The sequence below is a fragment of the Schistocerca americana genome, chromosome 2, assembly GCF_021461395.2.
Source record: "Schistocerca americana isolate TAMUIC-IGC-003095 chromosome 2, iqSchAmer2.1, whole genome shotgun sequence".
In the NCBI taxonomy this organism is placed as follows: Eukaryota; Metazoa; Arthropoda; class Insecta; order Orthoptera; family Acrididae; genus Schistocerca; species Schistocerca americana.
The window spans coordinates 471,325,122-471,349,479 of record NC_060120.1 but is presented as its reverse complement, the minus strand read 5'-3'; the positions used below and the strand labels follow the sequence as shown (position 1 = coordinate 471,349,479).

The following is a 24,358-nucleotide window of genomic DNA, read 5'->3' as shown; positions in this document are numbered from 1 at the left end:
GGGTCAATATGTGAACAAATAGGGATCGTCTACGGCGAAGCCCCATGTTCATCAATGGGCGCCGAATGGTATGTTCCCAAACAACTATGCATGCACCAGCATTGTACTCTGTCGTCACATCTGCCACAGAGGCAAAGATGAAGGCGGATGTGATGGAAGTTCAAATGTTTAGGTAAACTGTTTGTCAAGTCAAGAAAATTAGAGTTTCTGTGTACACGTGATTACTACAGTGGGTCGTTTAAATTCTTACCAACTCTTGAGAGTGGGCTGGTGACTGAATTGTTTTACCACTATTTGCCATTCATGAGGGCAAATCAGAGAGTCTTTGGCCCTGTTCTGTATTAGGCAAAGTAAGGTACATACAATAAGTGAAAAATGTGTATCCTATTCTATGTACCTTGCACTATTTTTCCAATAGTCCCCACACTGGTTCACACATCTATTCCATTGCAGCACTAAATATGAGATGCTCCTGCATCCGACTGACTACAGAACCATGTTCGGACAGCTGTCTTGGCTTCATCGTTACTTGTGAATCGCTGCGTTCCCATGCGATGTGCTAAGCTCTCAAAAAATAGCTGTGATTTGCTTTCACCATTATATTTACGCGGGAAATGTTGTCGTCAGTCAACTCATTGCCATGCAAGACTTCACAGCCTTTGTCGGACTCACAGCACCAGTACCTCACAGTTTTCAAAGCGAGACAGTTTTCCCCATACGTGGGCTGCATTCACCTGGAGATTTCGAAGGCATCCTTGTCTTGCTCCATAGAAAACTTCGTTGTTCTAACGCCTTGGACGTGTGAAGCACGAGCGCCATCTTTAACAACTGACAGCTGCGCCTTGCGGCGGAGCTACCGGCAGATAAAGCCGGCATGAACCAAGAAAGGTCCAAGCTGGTAATGGATATGGTGACTTCGGACTTATAGCCGTAATTTGGTTACCAAAAAACTGGGAGAAAGACTTTCTGAATTGCCCTCCTATGCTCTGCTTTCCAGCCAATCAAGCGATGCAGTACATTGATGAGTAGAACTGCTCGGTGCCAGGTGTGTTGACAGGCGGCGCTGTGTTGCAGGAGCTACTTCGGGAGCAGCGACGGCAGCTCACAGTACTCGCTGATCCGTCTGCCCATGGGTGGCACCGACTTCTCGGTACGCAACTACACGTATGATGACAGCAATAAGCCTGACCCGTCCCTAAAGAACTTTGCTCTCCAGCCGGAAGACATCGAATACAAGGTAATTTGTGTTATTACGTTCCTGCATTACATTTGGGAATCAAGAGTTCCGATGCTGCATGATCATCAGAACTTGTATAGACCTGTTCCTACAGCACGTCACACAACTGTCTGTATACTTCCTAAACGTATTAAAAATAAAAAGCACTTTAATTTATGTAAACATGTCAAGGATAGCGTTTTGTTTCCTTGTACATCTACATCCATACTCCGCAAGCCACCTGACGGTGTGTGGCGGAGGGTACCTTGAGCAACGAAGCGCGCTGCTCTCCGCTGGATCTTCTCTAACTCTTCTGTCAACCCTATCTGGTACGGTTCCCACACCGGTGAGCAATATTCAAGCAGTGGGTGAACAAGTGTACTGTAACCTACTTCCTTTGTTTTCGGACTGCATTTCCTTAGGATTCCATATGATTAGTTACAGGGTTGGTCCGCTGGCGACACACAATTCAATTAATTTCATGCACTTTATTTTCCGAAGTGTGAGACTACTTCTTTTCAAAGTTATTTGGGATTGCTATTGATTATTCATCAGTTCTCACTTCCGCCAAAAGTCAAGACCAGTCTTCGCAGTTGTAACAATTAATCCTTTCGTGGGCACAACTATTGAGCAGTTTTTTAAATGAATGGAGATTAGTTAGTAGTTAACAGATAGGTAAATTTATCATGCAGAATATCAAATTTGCTCCAACCTTGAAAGTGAGGTCACACAACAAGGTGGGAAGTATTCTTCCCACTGCCCTTCCTTGGAGTTAAATGACAAAAACAACTTTTTCAATGTATGCCATATTTATTTGATAAATTTACTTCTCTTGTTACAATGATTGTTCACAGTTACTTGCCATGAAATTTTCTGAAACATGGGTCTATGCAAAGTGGTATTTGAAAGTATGTACAAACACAGCGAGTGCTCTTTTCCGCAGCTTTGGTACTACAATGACGGCACGTCCAGTAGGTTTCTCCTAAAATGGGTTGATGCTCCCCTACAGCCAAATGACGAAAATCTTCAGGTACTTTACCCCTTTTTGTCAGAAAGACAGGTTTTTGTCCACGCCTTTTTTGGGATGAGAAGCCAGCGATCAATTGCCTGGCTAGATGGATCCTGTATGTGAGCTGATCATGCTGTCCACTTTCTCTTTTACTGATTTTCCACAGGATAAAACTGTTCACTGCAGCAACATCCACCAGGAAATAAAATATTCTGTACCACCATTTTACAGAACGTCTGCCAATAGCATACCTTTCTCGTAATTGATCAAACTTATCGACACCACCCATTATTTTGTTGTATTCTGCGACAACTTCAGGACAAGAAATCTCTGTACTAGTGCCATCCTTGTTTTTTCTTTTCACTGTGGCTGTTTCTCATGGGTCATGAATTGAGGACAGGAAAGTGACTGGATGGTTATCCATCCATTTTACTGCAGAAATGGCTCCTTTTGTTTCAAACTGGAATTTTCCTCGTTCCAATTTTACGTGCTAAATTTGGGTAAATCAAAAGTATTTACCTTATACTATAGCTTTGAGGAAAAAAATCACAAAATGTCACGCAAACACCACTGAAAGGCTCCTCTATAGAGCAACACTCAGCTATACAATGGCTCTGCGCGAAGGCACAGCAAAAACGGCGGGAACTTTCGATTGGAAGTAGTACCCTATACTGTTCACTAGGTGGTAACACCATACAGAGGTGGGAACTGTGAATCCCATGGGACTAGGAGCGAGTTCGTTGTAGTGGGAAGCATGTTTCCCACGGCTCACGAACGGGTTAAAAGGTATATTCCATGATGAAAAATAAAAGAAGTCAAAGACTATTGCCCCCACCCACCTCCGTCTAACTACGATACGACAGAAAAGATGGTTCGATTAAATAATATGAATAACTATGAAAGAAATATTTGGTTTTTTTTGGTAGGATGTTGGCCCTCCTTGTGTATAAATTACAACTTTTGTCCGATGAACGATCATGCACAACACAGTATGATGTTTCTGCAAAAAGGCACCAATTTCAGAATTTGTCCTTTGAGCGGGAAAATTGGACAATTTATTTCGACAATGCCCCACAGAGATTTCATAGCTATTCTGACTTCGGGCATTGGGGAAGGGGGTCACACGAGTTGTAGTATTACATCAGCGTGTTGTTTAAACCAGTCTTGGACAATTCCAGAAATGTGAATGGAAGCAATATTATCTTTGTGGACAGTTCGTCCACTAGGGAACACACACTGTGGCATCGCGTGGAAAGCGTCACATAGTAGTTTGACATATTCTACCTTGTAACCTGCCTCCGCAGGACAAGTAGGTCAGAGCACGGTGTGACACTGCGCCCCACAACAGAATATTCTCTTACATAAAATGTGTATATTACTACATTCCTTCCTTGCAACTATAAATTCTGTCGTTTGCAGCCCCCACTCAGAAATCCACTTGCTGAGTAATTTAACTGTATGTGTTTGTGACAATCTTTTTAATATTATTACGCAGTAGGCAAGTGTCTAAGACATGTAAGCTACGTGCGAATTCAGGCTTTCCGGCGAATTTCGAAGATGAATTCTTCTCAGGAAATGAACCGAATATTGTCTTCATTTCGATGCAACTTTTTAAGTTTCGTACTATGGGATAGTTTGTTATTAAAAATTTTTCTGCTGCCGTTCATCATTTAAATTTTATGCATTTATTTCACGGCACCGTTCAGGAAATGATTCCTATGCTGAAGTGCGTTTTCGTGTATAATGGTATTCATGCACGATGCTTTCTATGCGTGAGTTGCTGCATTATTCTGTTGCGTTTCCAGTGATATGTCAACTTGCGCAATTTTCTAAATAACGACAGATCTTTATACACTGACTGACGAAAAGGAAAACTAATTGAATGTTCACGCGTTGAGAGGATATGTGATGCTATTTCAGTGATTATAAAATGGAGTCGAATTTACGAAGAACTTCTCAGTATGAGCCCACTTTTCAGAAAGACGTTATACCCCCTGTGGCAAGAATGAATGCACTGATTCCGTTTGGAAGGTTATCATAAAACCTTTGAATCCTCTCCCGAGGAAAACTAGCTCACAATGTTGTTGTAACTTGTCCTTGATATCATGGAACTGCTACTGGGATGCAGTTGACGCCCGATATGCTGTCGGGGACAGATATAGGTATTTTGATGGCCTCGGGCATATCTCAGCATCACGCAGAAAGTTCGTAGAGACATGTGTCATGTGTGGAGGAGAATTTTCCTGTTGAAAAACAGCATCACGAGACTGTCGTATGACAGATAAGAGATGAAGACACAGGATCTACTATCGCTGACCCAGTGGTAGCTGATGGCTCCCCACATCATGACGCCAGGACCAACAGGGCTGTGGAAGAATGAAACCTCCCCAGGTCGCCACCATACTCCCGACGACGGTCATCATCTGTGGTGGTGCACAACCGCGATTCATCGCTCAACACAATTTGATGCTATTCATCCGCAGTCTATGCTTCTAGGTCACGACAAAACTCCAAACTTACCCGTTTATTCTGCGGTGTTAACGGCTGCCTACACATGGGAGGGTAAGACCTTACCCCAATTGCTGTTAGTTACCGACCAATGGTGCGAAATGATGCAGAGTATTGAAACGAATCCATTACTTATTCTTGTATGCCAGGCCTATATATAAAGGAGTTACGTTTTGCTTGGAGTACAGTAGGGCGATCCTCCCTTGTGGTGATTAGACATGATCGACTGGAATGTTGACGGCCAGTATGCCTGCCTTCGCCTTCCCATGCTGTCCAGTATCGGGCCACTGTCACATTCGAATGTCCAAAATTTGTGTACTGCACAATTCGATCAGCCTGCCAAATGGAGAGCATCAATGTGGCCCTTTCCAACTCTGTCAGATGCTGATAATGCTATCATACTAGATTATGTGGCATCGTCGTGTCATTCACAGTGACCAGTCAGCATCTGGCGCTGATCACGTCCCTTTTATACCCTACCAGATCTGGTAACAACACTAAACACGATCGACATTAATGCATTCTGGTGGACCTTCCACCTGTCGCACAGAATTGTAACTCTAATGACTTATGTACTCACCGATGCTGGGTGCATGACATCCAACCATGTGTTTTGGTGCTTCACTTTTTTGTCAGAGTATATATACAGTGTAATGGTTCTTTATTTACGTGACCGTTACGGCCCTCCAACCCCAGTTCTCGATACCAGTAATATCGTACTACTTTTCTGCGAAGTAACAGACATATTTTTGTGACAATATTCACATTTGGTTTTATTAATGTGTAGGTACTCCGATGTTACAGTGATATGGTTCTTGTGTGTATTCATTTCTGTGAGACTGTCATAATCTTTGACTTACTTGTAACCGTTTTGGCGCGAATGCGCACAGAGCAGTCTTTGTTTCACTTTTCAGAAGTCGAGTTGTTATTTCGCTTTGTAAAAGAACAGTCAAGTCTTGTGTTTGGTTAAAGTGGAAATTAAATATATGAAGATTGATACAAAACTGTTTTCTTGATGATGTGACAATTAAGAAGAAATATATTTGAATTTACAAGAAGTTTAATAAAAATGTGGATCGTGAACACCAAGTCAAAAATTATTTCTACCATACCATTGTTCTGATCTGGGATTGTTTGATCATTAACAATTTCCTGAAAAACGCATTTGTTAGGTCTTCAAATATTGCTAAAATACAGATCTGAATCTTCTAGCAGTCAAATTGGAATCACCCTAGAATCAACAAGATGAGCCATAACAACTTCGACGAAATCTACGTGGGAATCCATTCAAGATAAATTTACAAAAATCTCTTCCTTATTATTTCTTTTAGTCTTCTTATGCAACAAGTCTCACATATTGTACATCTCTCTTCCAATTTCCTGTGCACAATGTTTTGTGTCGCCTCATTGTCACTGTAGGCTTGTACCATAGGAACCAAGGGGTGGATGTTGTTTGGTGGCTGATATCCTCTTCCATAACACAGACTGCACGCATTTGTTAACACGGTTCTTTATTCATAAGAACAAGAAGTTACTTAAGATAGTCCAGGTGTTGTGGTACAAGCTCTTCTGTAATAATTCACTTTAGCCTCACTGCTGGTGTAGTATACATCCCGCTATGCACACTACTCTACTCGCTAGACACTGACTGACTCTGAGCTAGAGGCTGCGCTAACTGCGACTGCGATTCCCACTCGGCTGCGACTGAAGACTCGAATTGTTGACTCACTGGATTACTGATTGGGACTGACTGGTCCGCGGCGGCGATTTAAATACTAGCGGTCGAGAGGGCGTTGGCGGCACGTTGCTTGTGAGCCTCTGTTTGGTCTATCTCCTGCTCACTTATCGATCTTCTCGCATCCTCTTTGCCGCCCAGAGTGCTGCCACCAGCTTAAGCTAGCACACAATGCACTTTGAAAACAGATACAAAAATATTTTACACAGAGACACATGAAAAAAGTTTTGCATCACCTCGGTTCCGAGAGTTCGGTAACCTGTACAGAAAACTGGAATAGAGATCAACATAAACATCATTTCCACCCCTTATTATTGCTGATGAAAACCCCACATTGCATGTTGCGCCATAGTACAGCGAGACCTTTAGAGGTGGTGGTCCAGATTGCTCTACACATGGATGCCTCTAATACCGAGTAGCACGTCCTCTTGCATTGACCCATGCCTGTATTCGTCGTGGCATACCAGCCACAAGTTCATCAGAGCACAGTTGGTCCAGATTGTCCCACTCTTCAACAGCGACTCGGCGTGGATCCCTAGAGTGGTTGGTGGGTCACGTCGTCCATAAATAGCCCTTTCCAATCTACCTCAGGCATGTTCGATAGGGTTCATGCCTGGAGAACATGCTGGCCACTCTAGTAGAGCGATGTCGTTATCCTGAAGGAAGTCATTCACAAGATGTGCACGATATGGGCGCGAATTGTCGTCCACGAAGACGAATGCCTCGCCAATATGCTGCCGGTGTAGTTGCACTATCAGTTGGAAGGTGGCAATCACATATCGTATAGCCGTTACGGCGCCTTCCACAACCACAACCATGTCCGAACAACATCGCTTTGGTTCACTCCGAGACGCACACTTTCCTTGTTGAGAGCCCTTCCTGGCACAAAGTAACAATGCCGAAGCGATCAAACCACGATATTAACCGTCTAGGCATGGTTGAACTACAGACAACACGAGGCCTCCGTCTAATACGCGAAGCTCATGCATGCTCGGTTACATCTTAGGGAGGGTTTAGTGACATCTTTTAACAGTCAAAGGGACTCTGCCTGTGATACAATATCCACAGTCAACGTCTATCTTCAGAACTGGGAACTGGGGTGATGCAACACTGTTTTTGATGTGTGTAGTTGACAGAACAGTATGTATTCTCCATGAAGCATGTATACAATTCTTTAGTCCAGACACATACTTTTTACATGTAATTGGTGTAGGAAATTAAGGAGGCGGAACCTGGATAAGTTGAAAGAACCAGAGGTTGTTGAGAGTTTCAGATGGAGCATTAGGCAACGATTGAGAAAAGCAGGAGAAAGGAATGCAGTAGAGGCGGAATGAGTAGCTTTAAGAGATGAAAATGTGAAGGCAGCGGAGGATCAAATACATAAAAAAACAAAGCCAAGCAGAAATTCATGGATAACACAGGAGATATTGCGTCTAATTGATGATAGGAGAAAATATAAAAAAGCAGTAAACGAAGCAGGCCAAAGGGAATACAAACCTCTAAAAAATGAGATTGACAGGGTGTTCAAAACGACTAAGCAGAAATGCCTAGAGGACAAATGTAATGATTTAGAAGCATGTCTCACTAGGGGAAAGATAGATATCGCCTACAGGAAAATTAAAGAGGCCTTAGGAGAAGCGGTTGTATCAGTGTCATGAGCTAAAATGGAAAACCAGTACTAAGCAAAGAAGGGAAAGCTGAAAAGTGGGAGGGGTATATAAAGAGACTGTACAAGGAAGATGAACTTGAAGGCAGTATTATAGAAAGGGAAGAGGACGTAGACGAAGATGCGAGGGGAAATATTATACTGTGAGGATTTGACAGAGCACTGTAAAATCTAAGTCGAAACAAGGCCCCGGGATACTTCAACTAAAAGAAGAGACAGTTTGATAGTAGACATTTTGAGGTATCAAAGAGTCGGAAATTTGGTAGCGGAGGGAAGTGTGGTGAGTAAAAAATTGTAGGCTCGATTACAGCAAGTAGGTTCAAACGTGTGTTGATAGCAGTAATTATGCTGATATGAAGAGACTTGGACAGTATAAACTAGTGTGGAGGGCTGCACCAAAAAGTATTTGCAGTAAAGGTCACAGCAGCAACATTGTTTACTTGTGTGCCTGCCACCCTCTTTGTGTGCTCCACATTCCTCCACATATCTCTGTACATGAAATGTAACGTCCCGACTGACTGTCTCACTGACTCATCATCGCCCAGCCAAAAACCGTTAAGGATAGAAGCTCGAAAGTTGCAGAGGGTGTTGATCTTATACTATGGGCTCGTTCAAGAAACGATTTTTCGAAGTTCCATCTCCTAATGGGGTGAAATAGGGAAGGTCAGAAATAAAGAAATACATATTTCGGCATTTTTCAGGAGTAACCCTATGGGGATGAAATAGTGAGTGAAAAATTTTTAGAAAATAAATAATTATTACAGAACTACTGAAGTACTTTTATAGCTACATCTATGAAAATTGCTATTTCACTTCTTTATTACAAATAAAAATATATGTGTTTCAGTGTTTTTGGGAATTCAACCCTCAGATGGGACAAAAAGGGGATGAAATGTTTTATGACAAAATATAATTATCAAAGCATTATTAAATTTATATATAGTGCATGAAAATTTGAATTTGGCTTCTCAGTTAGAAATGAAGAACATGTGTTTGACTGTTTTTGTAAATTCAATCCCTATGGGGATGAAGTAGCGGGTGAAATTTTTTTATGAAAGTATTTCATTATGCAAGCATTTTTGAAGCCAAATATATGAAAATATCTATTTGACTTCCTTATAAATAAAACTGGAATGTCACTGTTTTTGGAAATTCAACTCCTAAGGGGGGCGAAATAGGGGGTGAAGTGTTTTATGGAAATGTTTCATTGTGAAAGCATCTTTAAAACTAAATCTTTGAAAACTTGTATTTGGCTTCTCGGTTAGAAATGAAAAAATATATTTTTCATTGTATTTGAAAATTCTACCCCTAAGGGAGCGAAATAATGCCAGACTGATTCACTGAGGTCATTACTGCACAGCTCAAACCAATGAATGACAGAAACTTCAAATTTGGAAAGCGTATTCATCTTAAACTCTAGGACTGTTTACGAGAAGATTGTTCGAAATTCTTAACCTTAGGGGATGAAATAGGCGCTAAATAAGGGATAATAGCCTTTTTGAAAATATGTCGCTATTAAGATAACAAGAAAAAAAAGTCTGAGAATTTTTAGAAATTCAACTTAAAAGGGGGTAAAATAGTGGGTGAAAGATTTTTTTGAAAATAAATCATTATTAAAGAACTACTAAAGCAGTTTTAAAGTTCCATCTATGAAAATTGGTATTTGACTCCTCAGCTGGAAATTAAAGAAATATGTTTCAGTGTTTTTGGAAATTCTAACTCGTAATTGAGCGAAATAAGGGATGAAAAGTTTATGAAATTATTTCATTATAAAATAATTTTCATAACTAAATATATGGAAATTTATATTTTCCTTCAGTATCAGAAATTAAAAAAAATATGTTTCACATTTTTTGGAAATGCAGCACTTAAGGGAGGTGAAATAAGTGATGAAAATTTTGAGATAATATCTGCTTATAGTTCGCATTTAAACTAAAATAAATTGTCACACATAGTAATATAGTAGTAATCTCTGGTTACAGATTCCACTGATACTGATGGCTCAGAACCTTACAAACAATGGGGTGAAGATACATGCGTTGCCCTGGTCAGCTCCCAGATGGATGAAAGTCTACAACGGGACGAGTGGCATTAGCTGGCTGCAGTCTAAATACTACCAGACCTGGGCCAACTATTTCGTCAAGTAAGATTTAGCAAGATACAGCAGAATGTACGTTGTTGTCATTTCATAGCAATCAGAATGTGTTTTTTACTTAAACTGTTGAGTAATACTGTTACTTTCATTTCCTGGATTTTACCTGCACCGTATGTAGCTCATGAGTTATGAAACATCATGTGCGTGGCTGAAGTTTGAATGTAAGGAGACTTACACGTAGTCTCCACACATGTCATTCATTGCTAATATGGTGCATGTATCATCTTAGTATTTTGAGCCAAAGGGGCAGTATTTCTGGGACGTTGAAGTCTGCAAACAGTTCACTTACCTATGTGGCCAACGTGTAACGCAGGTGGTCTAACGATACAGTTGCAAACGATTGCCTTGAGAAATTGGGAGTTACAAGTGCCATATATGTCTGAAGTGTAGGCCGAGTATGACGGTATGTTTTGACTAGGTAGATGAGCAGTTACACTACTGGCCATTAAAATTGCTACACCACGAAGATCACGTGCTACAGACGCGAAATTTAACCCTCAGGAAGAAGATGCTGTGATATGCAAATGATTAGCTTTTCAGAGCAGTCACACAAGGTTGGTGCCGGTGGGGACACCTACAACGTGCTGACATGAGGAAAGTTTCCAACCGATTTCTCATACACAAACAGCTGTTGACCGGCGTTGCCACGTCCGGCCATCCTGATTTAGGTTTTCCGTGATTTCCCTAAATCGCTCCAGGCTAATGCCGGGACGGTTCCTTTCAAAGGGCACGGCCGACTTCCTTCCCCGTCCTTCCCTAATCCGATGAGACCGATGACCTCGCTGTCTGGTCTCCTTCCCCAAACAACCCAACCCAACCCAACCCAACCGGCGTTGCCTGGTGAAACGTTGTTGTGATGCCTCGTGTAAGGAGGAGAAATGCGTACCCTCACGTTTCCGACTTTGATAAAGGTCGGATTGCAGCCTATCGCGATTGCGGTTTGTCGTATCGCGACATTGCTGCTCACATTGGTCGAGATCCAATGACTGTTAGCAGAATATGGAATCGGTGGGTTCAGGAGGGTAATACGGAACGCCGTGCTGGATCCCAACGGCCTCGTATCACTAGCAGTCGAAATGACAGGCATCTTATCTGCATGGCTGTAACGGATCGTGCAGCCACTTCTCGATCCCTGAGTCAACAGATGGGGACGTTTGCAAGACAACAACCATCTGCACGAACAGTTCGATGACGTTTGCAGCAGCATGGACTATCAGCTCGGAGACCATGGCTGCGGTTATCCTTGACGCTACATCACAGACAGGAGCGCCTGCGATGGTGTACTCAACGACGAACCTGGGTGCACAAGTGGCAAAACGTCATTTTTTCTGATGAATCCAGGTTCTGTTTACAGCATCATGATGGTCGCATCCGTGTTTGGCGACATTGCGGTGAACGGACATTGGAAACGTGTATTCGTCATCATCATACTGGCGTATCACCCGGCGTGATGGTATGGGGTGCCATTGGTTACAGGTCTCGGTCACCTCTTGTTCGCATTGACGGCACTTTGAACAGTGGACGTTACATTTCAGATGTGTTACGACCCGTGGCTCTACCCTTCATTCGATCCCTGCGAAACCCTACATTTCAGCATGACAATACACGACCGCATGTTGCAAGTCCTGTACGGGCGTTTCTGGATCCAGAGAATGTTCGACTGCTGCCCTGGCCATCACATTCTCCAGATCTCTCACCAATTGAAAACGTCTGGTCAATGGTGGCCGAGCAACTGGCTCGTCGCAATACGCCAGTCACTACTTTTGATGAACTTTGGTATCGTGTTGAAGCTGCATGGGCAGCTGTACCTGTACACGCCATCCAAGCTCTGTTTGACTCAATGCCCAGGCGTCTCAAGGCCGTTATTACGGCCAGAGGTGGTTGTTCTGGGTACTGATTTCTCAGGATCTATGCACCCAAATTGCGTGAGAATGTAATCACATGTCAGTTCTAGTATAATATATTTGTCCAATGAATAGCCATTTATCATCTGCATTTCTTATTGGTGTAGCAATTTTAATGTCCAGTAGTGTAAATTGGAGACGCAAAGGTAGTAACGTGTAATGCCTGATGTCGCCTAGATAACGGAATTAAATCCGTAATATGTTTCTCAACAACTCTTAACACAGTTACAGAGAAGTGTTCTGATGTATTATCTTTCTGAAGGCATGGGTGATTTGAGGAGCTCTGTAGTCAAATTAACTGATGCCCAAGACTGGACAGTAGGTTCTGGTACAGTTCCTGGTAAGAGATGACGGCAAACATATGAAGGAGCCCTCTCTTCATCCCATGGAAATATCACCAACAAGCGAACACCTCTAAGACCCGCCTGCTTGATGCCCTGTTCGAAACTGCGATGCACCACATCATGTAGCTTTAGATATGCTCATAGCGTACAACTGTCATATACTGACTGTACCGATCAGTCAGACCTTGAAAGATTTAGTGGTGCTACTCCTGCATCCATGATAGCGTTGGTGACCTGTGGTGTACAGTGGGCTGAGTTAGAGTGCACACAAAGTAACTTGAACCGTAGGTCCACAGGCAGTGCACTTGAAAGTGGGGCAAAGAAGTGGTGGGGGCTCCAGTGTGAAAGGCCACCGAGCAGTCGGGGAACTGCAGCTCGACATTTGAAGCTTGTGCACAGACATTTACCTTGCATAACTTACAAGCAATAGTTAGCTAATCTCATGTGAGTATAAACAAGTTATGTCAGTATGACTAATAATTCGACAAATATAGACGTTCAAAGTAAATAGCTTCTCATTAGAATATGGAAAAAGAAATAATCACATAACCAACGAGAATCAACCGAAGCATACCAAGAGCGAAGATGGGCTGCCAGATAGATATCTCGCAAAATAAGGTGAGGCTAGTAGATGTAGGATAGTGCACAATGTCACATACTACGGTACTGAGAATGTAAAATAAAAAATATGAGTCATATAAAAGTTACTGGTCACGAGGTCACGAAAACTGACAACTTTCAGGAGAGTGGTGTGCTGACCACATGCCCCTCCGTATCCGCATTTGGTGATGCCTAAAGGCTGAGGATGACACGGCGGCCAGTCGGTCCCGCTGGACCTTCAAGGCCTGTTGGATAGTGTTTATTTGTTTGCCATGTGAAAATGTGTGTCAGTCTTCTGATAAATTTTTCGGTAATATTACCTAACGATAAAATTTTTTTCTGCTTCTTCTCGATCTTTACAAAGTAGCGAAGCCTTGGAACATACTTGTAGCTGTGATTCGTCACTCCCTCCACTCTTTTTTATTCACTTTATTTAACAACTGGAATACCCAGCGGAACTTGCAGCGCCCCCACGCTCAATTTCTAAAGAAATTTTTGCTTTCTCATTTGTTTCTCCCAACAAAAATTTAATGGCATCGCATATAATCACACGTGCCTGATTATGAAGAACTTCCCCTGCGTCTACAGTGAGCAGTAAGCACTTCGGCAAGCAGCAGTCAGCTGATGCGGCCGCCCTTGGGAACCACGGGGTGGAGTCGCCTAGCGATGACGACGAGAATGCGTTTGTGTGCCAGTGCCACGCCGTTTATTGCGAGCTGTAAACGTAATAGGTGGTGTTATCCCAGGGCCACAGGAGGAGGTGCGTCTGGATCTTATGGCTTGCTGACCGTCTGTAGTTGTCCAGTACTGAATTAGTGATTTATTTGCAACCTTATTTGCAACACTGTGATCCACTTAACTTCTGTTACAGTTCGTTAGAGTTGATGGTTACATCGGCGGTCAACATGCTACTTAATGTCCAAGACACTTGACACTGGTGGCGGACGTTGTCCCAAAATCGAATTACGATACATCCACGATGGCTGGACTCGCATTCGGGAGGACGACGGTTCAATCCCGCGTCCGGCCATCCTGATTTAGGTTTTCCGTGATTTCCCTAAATCGCTCCAGGCAAATGCCGGGATGGTTCCTTTGACAGGACACGGCCGACTTTCTTCCCTGTCCTTCCCTAATCCGATGAGACCGATGACCTCGCTGTTTGGTCTCTTTCTTCAAACAATCCAATCCAATCCATCCACGATGCAGTAGCAGAATATAAGACATGCTGTGTCTCGTGGTTTCGACACCCACCACGTGACTGATCAAACGCACCAACATGGAGCGTTTCACCCTTTCCCTGACTGTCAATACAGAGCCACATGACATCCCAGTCATGTGACCCTCTGAAGGGTTCCATGCACCGTTGTGATAGGAGCACTCTGTGCAACACAGTAGCTATGCCTAATTCAGTTTTCATGTAATACTGCCTTTCCACGATCTGTGATATGTAAGCGGTTTCAAAGAAGATGGATGTAGTGTTAACGCATTTCAGTGACAGAAAAGAGTTTAATTTACTCGAAAATACCAACGAGTACGTTTCTGCTCAATACGATTAATGGAGGTCCATGCAACTCTGAGATAGTTTGGTCAAAAGTACTTCGAAAGTTTTTGGCAATACACTCCCTGGAATTCTGAAGGCAGTAGGAGAAAGGGGTGGGGGTATAGTACAGGCAATGAAAGATTATGTAGAACTCATACAGAAACCAGATGGCAGTTATAAGAGTCGAAAGACATGGAAGGGAAGCAGTGGTTGAGAGGGGAGTGAGAGAGGATTGTACCCTATGACTAAAGTTATTCAATCTGTACACTGATCAAACACTACAGGAAACTAAAGAAAAATTTGATCAGGGAGAAGAAATGAATACTTCGAGGTTCCGTGATCACAATATAATTCTGTAAGAGACAGCAAATGGCTTCGAAGAACGGTTGAACGGAATGGACAGCATCTTGAAAGAAGGCCATCAGATGAAAATCAATAACAGCAAAAGATGGATAATGGAATGTAGTCGAATTCAATCAGCGGTATTTGGAAATGAGGCACTAAAAGTAGTAGATGAGTTTTGCTATTCCAACGTTAAAATAAATGATGATGGCTGAAGTAGAGAGGGTATAAAATATAGACTGGCAATGACAAGAAAATCGTTTCTGAAGTAGAGAAATTCGTTAACACCGCGTACAAATTTAAGTGTTATGAAGTCTTTTCTGAAGGAATTTGTCTGGAGAGTAGTCTTGTACGGAAATGGATCGTGGACAATAAGAAGTTCACATAAGAAGACAACAGAAGCTTTTGAAACGTGGTGTTTTAGAAGAATGCTGAAGATTAGGTTGTTATATCGAGTAAGTAATGAGGAAGTACTGAATAGAATTGTGGAGAAAAGAAATTTATGGCTTAATGTTACTAAAAGAAGGAATCGATTGCTAAGATACATTATGAAATATCATGGAATCATCAATTTAGTATTGAAAGGAAGAGGGGGTAATCAGAAGACGAACAAAGTAAGCAGATTCAAAAGGATGTAGGCTGCAGTAATTATTCGGAGATGAAGAGGCCTGCACGGAATAGAATAGCGTCTAGAGCTGCATCAACCTCCAGTTTTCGACTGAGGACCACATGGTTGCTACTGTGGCTAGTTCTAAGTGACCATCACAATGTGAGGCGTCGTAGTGTAGTCATATTGGAGTGTTAAGAGTGACAGCAAAAATGTACGAGTATATCGTACGGATTCATTGTTATCTCCTAGTATATTATGACACCTATCACTACAACAAATTCTGTTTTTAGACACAGGAACGCATGACCTTAACACAAATAAGTAAATAACATAAATAATGACAACTGTCTTTTCCGTGGGTGGTTGCCATTCAGGTCCACTTCATCAATAGTCTTAGAAGCTTTTTCACCAGGCTCAATAATTACGCCAGCTGCTTCTGACCATCTGGTTAACTTCGACTTCATCAGAGGCGCATCAGCACTTCAACAGAAGACCTCTCAGTTCAGCAACATGCTCAGTGCCACCTGTGACGCTTTGCTGGGCGCTGTAAAAATGTTCCTGTACGGAGACAGCCAGTCTAGGCGCCTGACGTGAGAGGCAGCCATTTCGACAGCCCTAAGCTGAGTGGCGCTACGTCACTGAACTACTTCAAATGGTTCAAATGGCTCTGAACACTATGGGACTTAATATCTGAGGTCATCAGTCCCCTAGAACTTAGAACTACTCAAAGCTAACTAACCTAAGGACATCACACATATCCATGCCGGAGGCAGGATTCGAACCTGCCCATGCCCGAGGCAGGATTCGAACCTGAGACCGTAGCGGTCGCACGCTTCCAGACTGAAGCGCCTAGAAGCGCTCGGCACTAAACTACTCGTAGCACCTACTGGCGGCATGCGAAATCTAACGGGTGTCGAAAGGGATGCTTGTCAGGTCGACGCCTAGGAACCTGTCTCTGTACAGGAACATGTTTAAAGTGCTCAACGAAGGTTCACAGGTGGCACCGAAGGTGTTGCCGAAATGGGAGGCGTTAGAGATACCGTTTGCCATTTCATTCACGTGTGTGTCAATGTTGCAACCCCCTGATCTCCCCCCTCCCCCCTCCAAACTCTCCCCTCCTGATCACACCACAGAAATTTGATCGGATGGTTTTGAACGGCTCCTAGTTGTTCCGTATATACCGGAGCAAGAACTGCCGTCACGCTAGAAACCAAAGGGGTCAGATCATATTCAGTGGGGTTTGCAGCCCCATGATGTCCTCAGAGAAGGGTTGAATCTTCCCGACGGTGTCAACAGTTTTCACTTCGACTGTGAGCGGCAATGTATCTGAAATGTTTTCCTCGGCTACCCATAAGGAAACCGCGTGACTGAAACGCTGGGCGTTTCAGTTCTGACCTACATCGCAAAGGCGTCAAGAAGAGGAATGAGATATGAGTAAGGTTGGTCGTGATGACCTTCCCATCGTGTGACACGTCCACTGTGGTGTTGCGCAGAACTGTTGTAAAATTTTGCGTCTACGTGACATTATTAACCAAATTTACACGTCACATGAATTCTGATTTCTGCCCTTTCTTTCGTATATGTCGACATCTTGCTGTTGGAAGCGTCACCGAGCCCGAGTGTGAGATCGCAGGGCACCAGGATTTTGCGCGATTACGGAAGAAGATTGTAGGCACTCTAGAGACGAATGTCAAACTTCTGTGTCGCAACGGGAGACAATTAAGGGTTTGAAAAAAGTGACCCTTTAATTTTATCGAGCAGTGTATATCATGTACTATTTTTTAAATGCAGTTGGATTGCGTGACATAAATACTATAGTTTATGGAGAATTGTATTCAATACATCATTTGATAACCAAGTAATATCAAATACTAGATAAAGGAAGGGATAATTACCACACAAACAGCAGCAGAAGTGGGGTGGCTGTGGCGATCGGGACACTGACTACCAAGGTTCAGCCATTGGCATGTAGAGACGAGGCCATTCAGCTCAGGCATGACGTCATGCACTGCAGGCTAAGCAGCTAGTGGTAACTTCATCAAACTTGTTGAACTAACTCTACTCTGGCGAATGATAATAAGCACTCTGTTTCTCCAGTGATGATGTATCCGACGCAAAGGAATTTCCTGAGTACTATATTTTTCCCATTAAAACTAAGTGTAAGCATTTATCCTTTCAAATATATTGCAGCACACGTACCAAAGTTTTACCGTACCTGGATAGTCGGGCTAATTAACGCGTCGCATCTGGGATTGGGGGAAGCTAGCCTGCCCCGTATCGGAACAAGCTCAAGGATTAATGACGAGGGCCGATGTGGTTTTCCACATTCAACTGGGTGAATACTGGGCCGGTACCCACTTCATGCTCGAGACAGGCCCTACGCAAACATTTAGAAAACATTCTCACTCTAGAAAAATATATTTACCCTACACGCAGGCAGATAGGTTACACAACTTCTGTCCCAGGGGTGAGTGGTGGTGACAGGAATGGCACCCGGCCACCATCTATCATTAACACTGCCAAAACTCGTATACGAGATCTGTTCAAAAAATTTTGGGAATTTTTCTACTTTTATCTTTTATTTATTGTGCATGGTCTCTTTCGAAATACTCTCCTCCACAATTGATACACTGCTCCCAACACCGTTTCCACTTCTGGAAGTGGCCTTGGTACGTCTCTTGCTGGATCGCGCGAAGTGCAGTCTGCTGAGTTTCTTTCATCTCGTCTGTCGTTGCAAATATGCGTCCTTTCAACGGGACTGTCAGCTTTGGAAATTAAAATAACAGTTCGCATTGGTCAGGTCTGGAGAGTGTGGAGGGCGAGGCAGCACAGTGATTTAGTTTTTTGTGCAATAGTTACGCACCAACAGGGATGAGTGTGCGGGTGCGTTGTCGTGATTCAAGAACCACATTTCAGGCCGTTTCCTTCTCACATTTTCTCGCCTTCATCGCAACGAGTCCCGATAGTACCATCAATTGACAATTTGCCCCTGTGGCACGCATTCATGATGAACTAATCCTTCAAAGTCAAAGAAAACTATCAACGTGACTTTGACGTTTGACCTGATGAGCTTTCTTTTGGTTTGGAGAGCCTTTTCCGACCCACTGTGAACATTGAACCATGGTCTCAACATCGTAAACGTAGACCATGTCTCACCACCAGTTAAAATTATCTTAAGGAACATATCGTTTTCATTTGCGCGATGCAAAAGCACTTGACAGGTTGCGAGGGGAAGGTCTTTCTGGTCTTGACTCATGAACCGTGGGATGAACGTGGCGGCAACACGATACATATCAAGATGCCGTTTCAGGATTTCATGACATGATCCAACTGAAATGTTACAATCTTGTGCTGTCTCTCGGACAGTCAGTCTTCGATTGGCATGGTTAATTTCGTTGAAGTTCCTGACATGAGTGTCGTCGGTAGACGTCGGACGAGGGTCATCTTTAACTTCCGTCCAGCCATTTTTAAACGGTGTGAACCATTGGTAACACCGAGTACGACCTAATCACTCATTAGCGTAGGCTTCCTGCATCATTTGGCGTGTCTCTGTAGAGGTTTTCCTGAGTTTCACGGAAAACTTAATGCAGACGTGTTGCTCCTCTGACTCTGCCATCTCGAACTTCGTAAACTGTGCGACACAACGTTCTACTCAATACAGTACTGAACAATAACTAAGCGACACATAACAATGAAACTTCCGGAAGTTACACACCATTGACGCGCAATTACGATCGAAATTTTTTGAACAGACCTCTTAATAATGCCGACCTCATAGAGGGATGGGAAGAGATGAGGAAGAAGAAGAAGAAGATGATGATGGTGATTGTATGAAAGTTTTATTTGAAATGAATGTCATGTTACGATACTACTACACCATTTTATTGTTAAATTGACAGATTAAAATATAACACAAAATCTACAACATTTATTTGTAACTAATTCCGAAAATTTAGCTACAAACGTCGAACTGGCGGAAGACTATGACAGTATGTACATGAGATATAGTTGCGTAATTAAACCTACTGTACGTAAATTTCAAAGCTGAAAATCAGTGATTTAGTAACAGTAAACAAATTAGGAGATGTACGAAGGCGTGCTGAAAAGTAAAAGGTGCATTCAAGTTCTAAGGCCTCCGATTTTTTTTCTCCGGACTGGAAAGAGATAGAAACATGCGCATTGTTTTAAAATGAGGCCGCGTTCATTGTCAATACGTCCCAGAGATGGCAGCACCGACGGCAGATGGAATTTTACCGCCAGCGGCGAGAATGAGAACTGTTTTAAATACTTAAAATGGCGACGTTTTCCTTACTTGAACAGCGTGCAATCATTCGTTTTCTGAATTTGCGTGGTGTGAAGCCAATTGAAATTCATCGACAGTTGAAGGAGACATGTGGTGATGGAGTTATGGATGTGTCGAAACTGCGTTCGTGGGTGCGACAGTTTAATGAAGGCAGAACATCATGTGACAACAAACCGAAACAACCTCGGGCTCGCACAAGCCGGTCTGACGACATGATCGAGAAAGTGGAGAGAATTGTTTTGGGGGATCGCCGAATGACTATTGAACAGATCGCCTCCAGAGTTGGCATTTGTGTGGGTTCTGTGCACACAATCCTGCATGACGACCTGAAAATGCGAAAAGTGTCATCCAGGTGGGTGCCACGAATGCTGACGGACGACCACATGGCTGCCCGTGTGGCATGTTGCCAAGCAATGTTGACGCACAACGACTGCATGAATGGGACTTTCTTTTCGTCGGTTGTGACAATGGATGAGACGTGGATGCCATTTTTCAATCCAGAAACAAAGCGCCAGTCAGCTCAATGGAAGCACACAGATTCACCGCCACCAAAAAAATTTCGGGTAGCCGCCAGTGCTGAAAAAATGATGGAGTCCATGTTCTGAGACAGCGAGGGCGTAATCCTTACCCATTGCGTTCCAAAGGGCACTATAGTAACAGGTGCATACTACGAAAATGTTTTGAAGAACAAATTCCTTCCTGCACTGCAACAAAAACGTCTGGGAAGGGCTGCACGTGTGCTGTTTCACCAAGACAACGCACCCGCACATCGAGCTAACGTTACGCAAGAGTTTCTTCGTGATAACAACTTTGAAGTGATTCCTCATGCTCCCTACTCACCTGACCTGGCTCCTAGTGACTATTGGCTTTTTACAACAATGAAAGACACTCTCTGTGGCCGCACATTCACCAGCCATGCTGCTATTGCCTACGCGATTTTCCAGTGGTCAAAACAGACTCCCAAAGAAGCCTTCGCCGCTGCCATTGAATCATGGCGTCAGAGTTGTGAAAAATGTGTACGTCTGCAGGGCGATTACGTCGAGAAGTAACGCCAGTTTCATCGATTTCGGGTGAGTAGTTAATTAGAAAAAAAATCGGAGGCCTTAGAACTTGAATGCACCTCGTAATGTCGCCGAATTTTTAATTCAGTTCTCAATATCGGTTGTGACTTATTCGACTTTCCCGCTTGACTGGCACCAGCTGCATCCTTCCGTTGCTAGAGTGCTCTGAACTATGGAATGTAACATAGCTGTCTGTAACGCAACTATGTCGGTGCGTGAGAAACGGTGTGCTGCAGTCGAAATTCTAACCTCAGAAAATGTGCTCCTACTGAAATCCGTAGAACAATGAAAGGTGCATATGGTGACGGTTGTATCGACATCAGTAATGGGCGACGTTGGGCTGTCCGTGCTCATAATGCAGGAAACAGTGGTGCTAACCTCAGCCTTTTTGACAGAGCTCGTAGCGGACGACCACGTACGGCAAGAGACAAGACTCATTGGAATCGTGTTGATAAATTCACCAGAAAAAATCCTCTGGCGACACAGACACAGCTATAAGTATGGAGCATCACAGGAGCTTATTATACTGGCTGTAATTGCTGAACTGCGGTACAGAAAACTGTGTGCTCGATGAATGCCTCGAATGCTCACGTTTGACATGAAACAGAGGAAACTGGACATGTGTCAACAATTTTTTTTTGCGTTTTGAGCTTGAGAATTACGGGTTGCTTAACAACCTCGTGACAATTGATGAAAGCTGGGTTCTCCATTTTGAGCCTGAAAACAAGAGAGCACCAGTAGAGCTCTGCCACGAAGGATCACCGACACCAAAAAAGTTAAAGACCATGTCATTAGCAGGCAAATTCATGCTTACAGCGTTCAGGGATGTAGAAGGTGTGGTGCGTTTGGAATTCATGCCTAAAAGCACCACCATGACTCTACAAAAATACACTGCGGGCTCCTCAGAAAACTGAAAGCACTAATTTGGAGAGTTAGTCTACACATGGAGGACACTTTCGTTCCGCATCACAGTGCCAGACCACATACGAGCACTGCGACATTTGCAACAAACGGGCGCTTTGAGTTCACTTCATCCTCCGTACAGTCCCTACTTGGCCCCAGCCGAATTTAATCTGTTTCCAAAACTTAAAGAACACCTTAGAGGACTTCATTTTGATAATGATGAAGCGGTACAAGCAAAGGTCAGGTTGTGGCTCCGTCAACAAAGTCAAACATTCTACAGTAACGACATCAACAAAAATTTTGTTTCATTAAGAAAGCTTTGATAATTTTCACATAAAAAATTCTGAGGCACTGCTTTTCAACACGCCCTGGTAATACCACTCATTTTCACCAAACAGCTTGTAATTACAATACACGCTTTTACCTGATGAAATGAGACCCAATACCAATAAATCACAGTAGTTTATATTAAGAGCACAACCAAACAATCCATTAACACCTGTGCCTCTTGAAATCTGCTGTGAATTCCTTGGGTAGCTTACTTTTGATGAAGAAAATAACTAAATCCTATTTCAGTATTATGCTTTTATAAATATTAAGAAGTAGGAAACCTCATAAAGAATTTAAACATCCAAAATGAAGCTCCTTTGTTTTCAGAGAGGTACAAAAAATAAAAGTCCCAAATAAAAATATACACACTTTTCAGCCCTAAAGCTAACTTGAGAATACCTTCCTCATACCACCTGGTCAGCATATACTAACACTTCTCACCCAACACTGCATAATGACAATATTGCTAAGCCAGCTATTCAGGTACACTGATTAGGCAAAACATTAAAACCACCAGCTTAATAACGTGTCGGTCCACCTTTAGAACGCAACACGGCAGCGATTGTTTGTGATATGGATTCGACGAGTAGGTGTTATATTTCTGCAGGTAGGTGGCAGCAGGTATCTACACACAAGTAGAGAAGAAAAGAATGATTTAGCAAACGATTTACAGGGCACCAATAAACAGTACTATTCAACTGCCGTCTGCCCGTCCGTTGCAGCTGTTCGCCTGAAGCCTGTGATGTCACTCCCTGCTTGCGAGACAGCTGCAGGGCGTTGTTCTCGAAATGGCTTCGGGTGAGCTCCTCATATGTTGCTCGTCTCGAGAAAGCATCCGCGAAGCGAGTACAAAAACTCTCGACACAATAGGAGGTGCCGTTCCTAGTTAGCCAGGGTTATGACGAGGACTGCACGGCCTGATAGATTAGAAATAAATCAGTGAATAAATGGATAGCCTGACATATTTAGCCTGGAATACGACAACCATTGTGATGCTCACTTGTCCGTGGCAGGTTCCTGAAGGCGTATGCGCGGCGTGGCGTGAACGTGTGGGCTGTATCGCTGCAAAACGAACCCACATCTGGTTCTGTCGTCACCAACGGCCTCAACAGCATGGGCTGGAATCCGCAGTGGTTGCGTCGCTTCCTTGTAGACTATCTGGGCCCCACACTGCGCCGTGAGTCCTCTCTGGCTGACATGGACATCATGATCGGGGAAGACATACGCAACTACTTGGAGTGGTCCGAGGAGGTGAGTCTGGTTCTTCTCTGTCTCCCATGACACTACTTATAACTGCCTCTCTTAGAGTAATGGTAATAATTCTGTAGGATATAAAGACTTCATAGAGACCTAAAAGCAATACATGCTGGTGCAGCAGGATTAGCTTGTAGTGGAAATTAAAAGGAAAACTTCATATGATGTGTTTCATAGCGTCTGCTTTCTGTGGGAAGGAATCTTACCTATCAAACTGACTGACCTCACACTGAAAGCCATCAGGAGCTTTTAATATACAAGATTTCTTTTCTATAATTTATAACTCTATGGGTATTATACCACGCTGCTGTAGGGGTCTGGTCACAGACCCCTACAGTCATCAGGAGAGAGTCGGTGAGGACACGGTGGTGAGGACCTAGCTACGCTCGAGAGCCTCAAGGAAACATTATTATATTGGCAACAACACGTTTATTAAGCAGTAATTTAGGATTGTCGCCCAAGGTGCCGCGCCACAGTTAAGCCGTCGGCACACGGACCGTGCAACCGAACGTTGAGCGTTGTGCGTGCTGAGTTTCTGACGTCATAGTGTGGAACAGCACGTTCGGGAGTCTTTACGAACGCGCAGAGCAATATCTAGCATGTCAGATATTCTGAGCGTGCGTCTGAGCGTTGTCCAATGAGATGGCACAACGCCACCTACGTCACACGCACGCTGTCTCCCTTCAGTACAGAGTTGTGAGGCGCCAATTGGCATTCATTTCATGCTTATACGTATACCTGCCGTTTCTGGGCTCCAGCAACTTGAGAATCACTGCATAACCCGTCGTTAACTGTGTGATTCGTTCCAATAAAATAATGAGAAACATCATATTCCTGGCAAAAGAATTGTAATTTACGTATTATGAGAGTATGCTATT

General features: G+C 43.3%; 1 protein-coding gene across 1 annotated transcript in view; it reads left to right on the top strand.

The window, feature by feature from the left end:
• The window catches only part of LOC124593733 (lysosomal acid glucosylceramidase-like), a 152,182-nt gene that overhangs the window by 81,019 nt on the left and 46,805 nt on the right, over positions 1–24,358 (top strand). The window contains exons 4-6 of the mRNA XM_047132063.1: positions 1,075–1,237; positions 10,117–10,277; positions 23,240–23,477. Of these exons, the coding sequence (XP_046988019.1) occupies positions 1,075–1,237; positions 10,117–10,277; positions 23,240–23,477 (562 nt within the window). The remainder of the gene's footprint in view (positions 1–1,074; positions 1,238–10,116; positions 10,278–23,239; positions 23,478–24,358) is intronic.